This window comes from Hyla sarda, chromosome 10 (genome assembly GCF_029499605.1).
Source record: "Hyla sarda isolate aHylSar1 chromosome 10, aHylSar1.hap1, whole genome shotgun sequence".
Taxonomy (NCBI): domain Eukaryota; kingdom Metazoa; phylum Chordata; class Amphibia; order Anura; family Hylidae; genus Hyla; species Hyla sarda.
The window spans coordinates 70,147,452-70,160,428 of NC_079198.1; the positions used below are offsets into that span (position 1 = coordinate 70,147,452).

Below are 12,977 nucleotides of genomic sequence, written 5' to 3' on the forward strand. Positions count from 1 at the left end.
ACAACTCCAAGAATGCACTGACAGACCATACATGCTGGGAGTTGTAGTTTTGCAACAGCTGTAGGCACACTGGTGGGGAACCACTGAGTTAGGAAACAGACTTTATCTCAGTGATTCCAACCCGTGTGCCTCCAGCTGTTGCAAACTGCAGCTCCCAGCATGAACAGTCTGTCAGTGCATTCTGGGAGTTGTAGTTATGCAACAGCTGGAGGCAAACGGGTTGGAATCACTGAGTTAGGAAACAGACTCTAGTTCAGTGTTTCCCAACCAGTGTGCCTATTGCTGTTGCAAAACTACAACTCCCAGAATGCACTGACAGCCGAAAGGCATGCTAGGAGTTGTAGTTATGCAACAACTGGGGAAGAACAGTTTGGAGACCGCTAAGTAGTGGTCTCCAAACTGTGGTCCTCCAGATGTTGCAAAACTACAACTTTCAGCATGCACTGACTGCCTGGGCATGCTGGGAATTGTAGTCTTGCAACATCTGGAGGGCTACAGTTTGGAGACCACTGTATTGTCGAACACGGTTTTAGGTCCGGTTGGAAAGGCGCATACAGGGCAAAAATGAGCCAACCAGAGTGAACGTTTCACTCCGGTCGGCTCATTGAAATTAATTACCATACGGGTGCATATGGCCGGGATACGGGAGTGCACGGTTTTAGCTCCCCCCAGCCGTATGTGCTCCCGTATGGGTAAAAACGTGGTGTGAACCCACCTATACCGAAGGGTTGGGATACTTTCCTATTGGTTTCTGGGTATGTTGCTAATCTCCGACAACTGTATTTGCATCATTCTCATTGGCACACAAGCTAAAAGAAAGGAGGGATCAATATAAGTAGTATTAAAATAAGTAGTATTAGAGCCTTCTTACACCACACAAGCTGGAAGCAGAGAGGAGTGATCACTGTGATGGGTACTGTGGGGAAAAAAAAGCGAATATTCGTAATTGGGAATATATAGTGCTATATTTGCGAATATTCGTGAATATGCGATATTCGCAAATAAAATTTGCATTGCGAAAATTCGCGAGCAACACTACTTTGGCTATAATGCTGACATCTAGTGTCCAAAACTGGGAATGCTGCATGCTGCTTCAAATTGGTAACCCACATTTGTCACTACTCTTTAACCCATCTGAATATGGTTAAATACTGATTGTTGGGAGAACTTGATTGTGACAATTTATGTGTAGAAAAACTCTCTTTTGGTTGACAAAATTTTTTTCCATTTGTCAGAAATTAGACATTTGTTTATAAGACATTCTCGATGGCACTGCAGCTGTTATCGCTGGAGAAGTATTTTGATTTTATGCTTCAGATGTATGGGGACAGTGTACAATGCACAAACTTTATTAATGGTTCATGAACAAAAGTTCATGTTACCCTTAGCTCCAAAATTCTTGCATTTTTGTTATGATCTTATCTGAGGTAGTGCCATTGGTAGCAAGAATACATCTAAAATGTCCCCTTAAAAGGGTTAAATTGTGTGTGTGTGTGTGTGTGTGTGTGTGTGTCTCTCTCCAGGTGTATTACAGCCACATTTTGTGTCTGCATTACCAATGAAAGTCCTGGCCCGACCACTGGTCTGATGACCCATGGTCAGGGACTTGCGGCTGTACGCAAAAAATGTGGCCATCCTAAGGTTGGGGTCACAGGGTGTATATTGGTTGCGCTTTTAAGGACAGAAGAAAAAGGACATTTGAAAATCTGCATGTGTTTTTACAACAAATTCCCATGGTTGTGCAATACAGTTACTGCCAGTCTTATCTGAGGTAGTGCCATCTTTAATATAAAAAGGGTTAAATAGTGTCTCTCTCTTTCCCTGCTGCAGATGATTTTGGCAGCCTCTGCAGCAAGCGGAGTTCCACTGGGTAAATTCCACCAGCTGAAGGCCTGCAGTGTGGATTGTTGGAAACCAGAAAAACACCAAGAGAATTTGTTCCCACTGCCAAAGAGCATTTGTAAGGTCAGGCACTGATGTTGGATAAGGACATTTTTAATGGGGTTGGAGTCAGTGCACCTCATCATAACATGACTTTATGGACCTTGCTTTACACAAGAGGGACAGGAATAGGCATTTTCTCAACTGTCTTCATAGATTGGATCCAGCACATCCCAGATGCTCAATTGGATTAAGATCCCACAACAAATTTAGACTTTAAAATTTATACAGGTCAAAGTTTTATACCTCCATGCATCAATGTGCAGAATACGGAACAGAGGTACAGAAATACACTTCTTCTACCCATGCTCATTCTAAATTAGCCATGAACAACATGGCGGCTCTTATATACAGTGGGGCTGATACTACCTTCAGGGGGCTGCTACTTTGTAAAGGGGGGGAAGCAACTAAATAAAGGGGGCTGCTATCTACAGGAGGGCTGATGCTACCTACTTTACAGGGGAGTTGCTACTAGTATAGTATGTATGTATATGATAGTATAGTATGTATGTATATGATAGTATAGTATGTATGTGATTAACTAATAATAACATTGATATTATTTATTAATATATTTGCATATTACATATAAATAAATACTACTAACTAAATTTCTTATTTTTTACGTATGTGCATGTTTTACGGTTCTTAAACATCTGAGGTCTTAGGTTAAACAAGTTAAGCCACCCCCAGTTAAGCCACCCCCTGGTGGTCATGGCTGAAGTGAGGGGCCAAAGAAGTCTGGACAGCAAACTCTGCATTTGCCAAAGACAGTGGCCCTGATTCACTTAGAGTGGAGTTTTTTTTTTTTTTGTGTGTGTTTTTTCCCCCAACAGGTATTTTCCCATCGTATTTACAAAATGTTCCCTATGTTTCGCCTGTTTTTAGAACTGCTCTGAGCTGTCAGGTTTTCCAGAGCTCAAACCCAACACATTTAATGGGGAAACATTAGTAAACATGCCCTCTTTTGGCGGCCATGTCCCTTTATCAAGTGGTCACCCTCACTGTCTGAGCCAGATGGGGAAGAAAAGGAAATCAGAATGTCAACAAACAAGTCAAAGGTCAAAGCTTTGGATAGTAATATGGACCCAGTTATATGTTTGTATTATGATCACATTTACCAGACCTTACAGATCTTAGAAGCATTTCTCTTGGCGCCTTAGGCTGTATTCACATGGTTGTGGGATCAGTAACTATGAGTACTGGATATTCTATATCAATAACGAAATATGGGATCACACTGCAATTTACTACCGGCGAAGATCTTTATATAGCCGCTTTAATGAATTGGACATTGGAACCATATGAGTCATTGTACTTTTATTCACATGCAGTACACAAGAGTTGATCATGAAAATTTTACATTTGTCCACAGTAAAACATCTAACAACCATAACTAATAAAAACTAAAATAATGATATGTATTTCCAGGTTTGAGGCATTTTGGACAAAATATTACATAAATGCAGAATTAAAAATGTGCCCGTATACTGGTATTTATGGTGTCACACCTATTTGCAAAGGAAGTGAATTGAGAATATTAATGACATGGCTCCAAACCATATGGTACTGTTTATACCAACATATTAGGGAATTGCTGCTTACACAGTTCCTTTTTGTCTGCATACATCAATGCCAGTTTTGCAGTCATTTTTAAAAAACTACCAGTAACAAAGAAAAGGGGTCCGGCAACTCACAGTAAGACGCTAGCTGCTAGTCGACATGAGGTCCGTCCAAGGGGCAGGAGAGAGTGAGGGAAGCTCAGGAGGCAATTAACCGGTTGATTTCGTGCACATGCACTTCATCCGGCCTCTCGAGGCCGGATGAAGTGCATGTGCACGAAATCAACCGGTTAATGCACGAAATCAACCGGTTAATCGCCTCCTGAGCTTCCCTCACTCTCTCCTGCCCCATGGACGGACCTCGTGTCGACTAGCAGCTAGCGTCTTACTGTGAGTTGCCGGACCCCTTTTCTTTGTTAGGCTGGGTTCACACTACGTTTTGTCCCATACGGGAGCGCATACGGCAGGGGGGAGCTAAAACCTCGCGCTCCCATATGTGACCGTATGCGCTCCCGTATGTCATTCATTTCAATGAGCCGACCGGAGTGAAACGTTCGGTCGGCTCATTTTTGCGCCGTATGCGCTTTTACAACCGGACCTAAAACCGGACCTAAAACCGTTTCACTCCGGTCGGCTCATTGAAATGAATGACATACGGGAGCGCATACGGTCACATACGGGAGCGCGAGGTTTTAGCTCCCCCCTGCCGTATGCGCTCCCGTATGGGACAAAACGTAGTGTGAACCCAGCCTAACTGGTATTTATTGAATTGCACTGATTCTGTCCAGGCACCACTGTTACGCAGGACATTCTTTATGTATATGGACTACCACTATTTTTTCGGATATTTGTGGGACCTCTAGTATTTAATTTATTGCATTCTTTTAATAGACCGTTAGGTGCCATTGCCACTATCTTTTTCTACTTTACATTATTTTTAAAAAACTTATGACAAGAAAACTCACAATAACACAAGAAAACCGATATTAAAGAAGTCCCATACGCAGGTGTATTACAGTCACATTTTGTGTCTGTATTATCGATGAAAGTCCTGGCCCGACCACTGGTGTGATGACCCATGGTCAGGGACTTGTGGCTGTACGCAAGAAATGCGGCCATCCTAAGGTTGGGGTCACAGGGTGTATATTGGTTGCGCTTTTAAGGACAGAAGAAAAAGGACATTTGAAAATCTGCATGTGTTTTTACAACAAATTCACATGGTTGTGCAATACAGTTACTGCCAGTGCAGTCTTTTCAGCTGACACAATAAAAAATGGCGCCAATTAACAGTAAAAATACATGTGCTGTTTAAGTGCATTTTTACAGTCTGCCAAAACACAGCTAAAAATTGCAGAAAAAAAATACTGTGTTAATTCAGCCTAATATTTATGTCAACCTGAATACCTCACATCTGTCATACATGCCGGGCTCTGGAGAAGAAATGAAATGGCTCAAAGAGCCATTTCCTATTATATTCCATGAGAACATGGCAATTCATTGCGAATCCTATATTTGTATAAAACAGGCAAAAAGAACAAACAATAACAAACCACTGAGCTGGTCACAGAACACACATATATTGATGTGAATAGCTATTATAAGAAAATCTATTTACAATAGTAATCCATTCCAAAGAGGAACTTGTTTTCTTTTTCCATCAGCATTCTTGATCCTTGTAACTTTGGAAGTTAAAAAATAAAATGAAAAATGAATGTCTTTGTTATGCACATAATGACCTCTAGGTGTCACTATTGTCTTAAAGGCCTGACAATAGCAAAAGCCCTATGAGAAGTATAAAATGCTCTAAGAGTATTACATGGCAGTTCATCCTCTGGGCTTAATACTGCAAGTGGTATAACATTTTTGTTTAAATATTCCAAATATAAAAACGAGTCTAGGGTGGAGCGGTTAAGGTTTAATGGGGAGCAGATCTTGCTGTCCGTATAGAGATGATGCGGTGTCTTGAATGAAGTCCAGACGCTCCAAACTCTTTTGTATGTAGGCCATCCATGGTCAAGATCAAAGGGAGGAGAGGATGCTAATGGGAAGGATGGGAGGATGGGGCTGTGCTGTTCACAAGCTGAAAGGGAACATGCAGTTTATTGGCTGTGGCTGGATGTGCAGAGTTTCCAATCTTCTTACTTCTCGGGCTGTGCCAGGCAGCATAACAGTCTTCTACGAATAGCGTGCAAGCTTGTTGTAGTTTTGGTCTAGATTTCTACACAGACACATCGACAACGTCATGACAAAGAGCTGGGAAATAAGAAGGGAAAAAGATTTTAGAAATAGCCAAAGTCATGTCAAGGATATCATTTGCATACTTATTCCTTCAGCTAACTACAACACCTATCATATGTCAAAACGGTCTCAGATAAATATAGAGGGACATTTATCAATGTTTGCTTATGTATTCCTTTTTTTAGTAATTTTTTCTTTACTTTTTTTTTTGCTTATGTGTGACTTATTTATCAATTGGTTTCAGCCTGTTGATAATTTTCTTTCACGTAAGCAATTTTTCCTTTTTTACTTTGGTAGTAGCTTTTTCTGCTCCATGTTTGAGCTGGAGTAAATTTAGTCAATTTTTAACCTTTTTTTTTTGCGCAGTTGCGACTGTCGCAGTTAATAAATACCTGACTACCTGTAGTCCATTTTAAAATTATCACTACGTAGTTATGTTTTGTAAAACTTGCTTTTCTCGCTTTCCAGTCAAAATGTCACATGAAAAATCGCGTAGTCGCAGGTGCAACATTTGTGCGACATTTTTAGTACAAAAAAATTTAACTAAAACGCTTGATAAATGCCTGTCATAGTTGTTTCTTTATAACAGCAGTATGAATGGCTCGTTCATACTGTGGACATTCTGCCGGCGGACTGTCTGCTTGAAATGATCGGTGACAGGACCATGCTGACGTGCACTGTCTCATGGATAGCAATGTAGAATTCAGTGCAGAATTCTACATTGCATGCACAGAGCATGCACAGAGCAGCAGAATCCCATTGAAAACAATGGGACTCTGCTGCAAGTGGAATTCCACTGGTGGAATGTCCGCAGTGTGAACAAGACTTTTTCTGCAGAAAGTGCTACATTCAGACAACAGTAAAAAAAATTTTTTACAAATCTGGTGATTCTGGGAATATACCACCTTTTTTGTGAATTTACATACAGTAGAACATATTTCGTTACAAAATGGGACTCACAAGTTGGTAAATGAACAGTTCACAAGGTTAGAAGCAGAAAAAATGGGCACGCATTAGGATCTAAGCAGCATTGATGAGGGTCATATTATGATGGTTAAACACGGGGCATGGCATCTCCCCAATGCCAGGTCTAGTGGGCTGTCCCCAGCATGAAATGGTTTGTATCTACCTATAGTGGTCCAAGGAAGGGCAACTGGTGAACTAGCGACAGGTAAATGGGCATTCAAGTCTCACTGATGTGCTCAGGGCATGAAAACCAGCCATCTAGTCCAATCTCAGAGAAGAGCTACTGTAGTGCAGAATGCTTAAGTTACTGGTAGCTATGAGAAAAAGGTGGAAGAACACAAAGTGCAATCCAGCTTGCTGTGTATAAAGCTGCATAGTCACATAGGTATGGGGGGGGCATAATACAGACAGTATAATACAGCTTGAAGTGTACCTGTCATTAGCAAAAAAAAATATATAATGTAGAAAATAACATTATATGTATATTTGTTATATACATTGGTTAAACATGTGTATATTTTTGTCTCTGCATCTATTGTCTGTGTGTCTCCGTGAGGAGACCAAATGCAGGTAGTGTGAGTGGACAAGCTGGGTTCTGTACTGAGGACAAGCAGGGCTCTGTACACTGAGGACAAGCAGGGCTCTGTACACTGAGGACAAGCAGGGCTCTGTGTACTGAGGACAAGCAGGGCTCTGTACACTGAGGACAAACAGGGCTCTGTACACTGAGGACAAGCAGGGCTCTGTACACTAAGGACAAGCAGGGCTCTGTGCACTGAGGACAAGCAGGGCTCTGTGCACTGAGGACAAGCAGGGCTCTGTACACTGAGGACAAACAGGGCTCTGTACACTAAGGACAAGCAGGGCTCTGTGCACTGAGGACAAGCAGGGCTCTGTGCACTGAGGACAAGCGGGGCTCTGCACACTGAGGACAAACAGGGCGCTGTGCACTGAGGACAAGCAGGGCTCTGTACATTGAGGACAAGCAGGGCTCTGTACACTGAGGACAAGCAGGGCTCTGTACACTGAGGACAAGCAGGGCTCTGTACACTGAGGACAAGCAGGGCTCTGTACACTGAGGACAAGCAGGGCTCTGTACACTGAGGACAAGCCAGGAGCCTGCACAGAGCCCTGCTTGTCCCGCCCACACTTCCTGTATGTACAGGGGATAGCTGAAGAGACAGAATTTTTTTAATTTATTTATGTTACAGATATACAGTACATATGGTATTATCTACATTATATAAAAGGTTTTTGCTAATGACAGGTACAGTTTAAGTAAGATCATCTAAATCCAGCCATTGGTCAGTTTCAGTTCAATACAGACATTTTCTTGCAACATGGGGATCTTTAAGCCATTTTGGTCATTTGAGCCATTGTTAGGCAAGGATTTGTGACCATAATACAGACATGAAAATATGTCCATATTATGCTTGTCTGAAACTGGCCTCATGGTTTCATAAACAATGTTTTTAGAAAAATGCCACTGCAGTTTTTGGTGCAGTTTTCGAGTCAAGAAGCGGTTTCAACAGGAAGAAGTATAAGTCCTGCCTTTATATTTCCCATTTTGAATTTAGTCTGTTAGCTCAAAAACTGAATAAAATTTTTTTCTAAAAAATGGTGTGTGTTTTTTATTTTTCAAATGCCCTCTATGTAAAACTATTGGGCTCCTTAACAGGGTTACGTTTTGGGCACCTCCCCATTGTACTTTTATAATTTTTTCGAGTACTATTTTTTTTATATACTTTTGAAGCTGGGAGTGTACCAACCTCTTGCTAGTCGTTATGCAATATTTGGCAAGTTCAAAGTTTATAAGCAAAGGTTGAAAAGTTTAAGAGGGGGGGTGAAATGCCTCCTGTGAACAAATAGCAGCAAAGGGCCATGTATCACATTATACATACAATGCTTTACCAATACATGCTGTTACTTAAAAAAAAACAAAAAAAAACAAAACACATTGGTAATTGTAATATTTGGCTTTTGGTCTCATGTATTAAATTCGAACAAAAAGTAAAACATTTTTCGATATCTGTAAATCTGATCACTTCCAGTTTCTAAGCAGCACTGGGGACAAGTACAACCCAAAGGAGAGACTGATATTGTTTTTCCGTATCCCCTGCTGTCTTTGGCTCAAGGGTCTAAACAGAGGGTGTTGGGCCCCATGCTAAACATTTGAAAGGGGCTCCCCTATCGCCGATCAGACCAAAACAAAATCTAGGCATTTACACCTCCCTCCCAGCTTCCCTTTCTTAGAATATCCACAGCCGGACACTTTTAAGACCTTATATCTGATGCTGCACTAAACTCCCTCATGCTGTTTAAGTGTGATTACACAATAACATTTAGGAGGCAATATTACTGGCATTGTTATAGGGAATCTGTAGTTGGCACCCCCAGTACATAACATATATGGGTCCCTCTTTTCCACACTCAAGAAATGTCAGCTATGTGCTGACCACCTCCATGTCTCTGCATCCATCCCAATATTCTGTCTACAGGTCAAATGAGCAGAGCACCAATAGCAGAATCACAATCAAATGTGTTGTCACTGATGATAACCTTTTAGGTACTTTTTTGTGATTTTTCTTGACTAAAGTGTACTTGGCTAAGAAACAATGGAACAAATGTATCAATGAAATTTACGCTAAATTGTAACGTTATAAAGCTTATGCGTCATATGAACACTTTGGAAAAAATAAGCAGGTGTTGACAGTTCTGGGGAGCGCAATTCATTTGCAAAGAAGTCTGACCAAACGTTGCTCCAGATTCATAAATAGGCCATGTACCCTACAATCTTGTGCACAGTGCACTTGTTAGTTTTAATCTCTCATTGTTTGATAAAGAAGAACTTTCTCTTTTTTGTTTTGTTTTCAGTGAAAAGGCTGAATATATGGGAAAGGAAAAAAAAAATTATGCATTCTCCATGCCAGAGGGTTTCTTTAAAGGAGTATTCCAGGAAAAAAAACTTTTTTTTTAAATATATATATCAACTGGCTCCAGTAAGTTAAACAGATTTGTAAATTACTTCTATTAAAACATCTTAATCCTTTCAGTACTTATGACCTTCTGAAGTTAAGGTTGTTCTTTTCTGTCTAAATCCTCTCTGATGACACGTGTCTCGGGAGACGCACCGGGTTTAGAAGCAAATCCCCATAGAAAACCTATTCTAAACTGGGCGGTTCCCGAGACAGGTGTCATCAGAGAGGACTTAGACAGTAAAGAACAACCTTAAAGGGGTAGTCCAGTGGTGACTCAGTGGTGAACAACTTATCCCCTATCTTAAGGATAGGGGATAAGTTTGAGATCGCGGGGGGTCCGACCGCTGGGACCCCCTGCGATCTCTCTGTACGGGGCCCCGGCTCTCCGGCCAGATAGCGGGTGTCGACCCCCGCACGAAGCGGCGGTCGACACGCCCCCTCAATACATCTCAATGGCAGAGTCGGAGATTGCCGAAGGCAGCGCTTCGGCTCTGCCATAGAGTTGTATTGAGGGGGCGTGTCGGCCGCCGCTTCGTGCGGAGGTCGACACGTCCCCTTCCCGCGGGCTCTCGGGGCTCCGTACAGGAGATCGCAGGGGGCCCCAGCGGTCGGACCCCCCGCGATCTGCAACTTATCCCCTATCCTTAAGATAGGAGATAAGTTGTTCACCACTGAGTCACCACTGGACTACTCCTTTAACTTCAGAAGGTCATAAGTACTGAAAGGATTAAGATTTTTTAATAGAAGTAATTTACAAATCTGTTTAACTTTCTGGAGCCAGTTGATATTATATATATATATATATATATATATATATATATATATATATATAAAGTTTTTCCTGGAATACCCCTCTAAGTTTAAGAAGCCACAACAATAATTTTCAGCTTTTACCTTGCCAGTACTCCGAATAAAAGTCTCTGTAGAACAAGGGCACAAAAATCTGCACATATTAGCTCAGGTAGTTACAGTGTTATTGTCAGGCAAATATATAAAGTAATGGGAAACAAACCAACACTGCAAGCACACAGAAGACTCAGCACACCAATGGTTGTTTCCTGAGAGAAGATTTAGCGGACTGTGCACAACATGTTATTGTTTCACTGTTCTGTTTAGTATTTTTGTGGGTTGTATGAGATTAAAACATAATTAAACGGCATCACTCTTGTTTATAGGCTGGGTATGGTATTGAAGTTTAGCCCCTTTCATTCAAAAGGGGGTCACCTAAAATACCAGACCCAACCCACAAACAACAGTGGTGCCGATGGTGGAAGAAATGATTATGGGTATTGTAACTTCCTAACAATCTGCACCTCATCCTCCTTTACCTCAGCTGTGTCTGTACCTCTGGCATTAGACGGGAACAGAGTGCCACAAAGACACCGCTGAAATGGGTATAACAGCCGGTACCACATCTCTCCTCTGCCATTCTGTTGTGTCTGCGTGCTCTCAGCTTCTACAAGATGTCAGAGACACACAGACAAAGTTTTGGGATTTATGGAGCATATTGGGGGAGATTCATCAAAACCTGTGCAGAGGAAGAGTGGTGCAGTTGCCCATAGCAACCAATCAGATTGCTTCTTTCATTTTCCACAGGCCTCTTTAGAGGCCTGTGGAAAATGAAAGAAGCAATCTGATTGGTTGCTATGGGCAACTGCACCACTCTTCCTCTGCACAGGTTTTGATAAATCTCCCCCATAGTGTATAAAATGATATTTGGATAAATTAAGGCATCAACCAGCATCCTACATTTATCCCAATATGATGATTTGTCTACTTAGTGGCAGACAGAGCAGAGAGGACGGGTGACATCAATCTTCAACTTGACGCAAGACTGGCAATGCGCATAAGATAAACGTTGTCCTTTCTGGCAAATGTTAGGGGAAATAAGGATGAGGTGTATTTCGACTGCCTGATGTTACGTTTTTATGGAGATAAGCCAGAGCATGCAGGGCCTTGCATGCATGTGTATGGAGGCCTTGGTATAGTTACCAAAGAGTATGGCCAAGTTAAGGCTGGGTTCACACATAGTGGCCCTCATTTACTATTGCAAATCCGACATGTATTGTCGGGTTGTGCGACAGTTTCGGGCGCATTGCGCCTGAAATTCTGTCTGCGCCTGAATTTGCGCCTGAAATGAAAAAAACCCCAACTAACTCTTGCTAAGAAAACCTGAAAAAGGGGCGTGACCGTCGGGGAAAGGGGGCGTGATCACAGAAAAGGGGCGTGTTCCCGACATTTTCAGAAAATCCCAACATATTTACTAAAGTTTCCACAGAAAATGGCCCTCATTTACTATTCTAAACCCGACTTCTTTTGTCGGGTTTTTTTGGCGCATCTTTGTCTGCGACATGTCGCAGACATCGTGCGCCAGTCTGCGACACGATGCAACATTTTTTCCCGATGGACCCGATGTGGATTCTCCCAAACCCGAAAAAGGGGTGTAACCCAACATTTCTGAGCTTTCCCACAAATTTATAAAGGTTTCCAACCCTAATTTGTTGAATTGTTGTGGATTTTTTCCCGACAACTCAGAGGAGTTGGAAACCAAGCCAAAAAGATGCACGTGCGACAAACAAGATGCAACATAATAATAAATACCAGGGGGAAAAAGCAGTTGGGTAAGAAAGCAAGATAGACTTACAACCCGATTTTCTAAGTAAATGAGGGCCAATGTGGTGGATTTGAGCTGAGGAAAAACCCTACAGATCAGAGCGTGTGTAAAAAAAAGCAAAGTGTAGGGAAAGTGGAAAATGTAGGGAAACCTTAGTAAATACCGTGGAAAATAAATTGTAGGGAATTAAAACCCACAAAGAAACCTACACAACATTCTTAGTAAATAAGGGCCAGTATTTTGGTTAACCTGAAGTATGGCCAAAACACACAAAAATTAGCAAATATTCCACTCCTGACAAAAATACTACATGTGAATAGAGCCTACGGCTCTATATTCAATGTGCTGCTGATGAAGATGTTTTTGTGTCTAGATGGCAGGTCCTGCATGGGGAGCACTGGACTGTGATAGGGAATTTGCTTTCCTTGTGGGCCTAAAGAATTACAATTTTAAAGGTTTCGATATGAAGCAAATTATTATTTTAATATTTAAAGTGGTTGTAAACCAGAGTTGAACTCAGTGCTGGAATGCGGATACCTGGTTTGCTATTGTATGATTTATTTGGTTTATCACTCTGAGGTTGGTCACTAGGCACATTTTTTCCATCTATATTTGTAGGGTTGACCCAGAGATGACAAAGTGTTGTGCACAGGTCACAGAACACATAAGAGGAAGGGG

General features: G+C 41.7%; 1 protein-coding gene across 7 annotated transcripts in view; it reads right to left on the reverse strand.

Annotated features, from left to right (window-relative positions):
* Positions 1-4,203: 4,203 nt before the first annotated feature.
* Positions 4,204-12,977, reverse strand: part of LOC130293335 (CD82 antigen-like) — a 147,047-nt gene continuing 138,273 nt past the window's right edge. For all 7 annotated transcript variants that reach the window (XM_056541874.1, XM_056541877.1, XM_056541878.1 and 4 more), the window contains one exon: positions 4,204-5,756. In XM_056541874.1, coding sequence (XP_056397849.1) covers positions 5,679-5,756 — 78 coding nt within the window. In that variant the 3' untranslated portion in view covers positions 4,204-5,678. The remainder of the gene's footprint in view (positions 5,757-12,977) is intronic.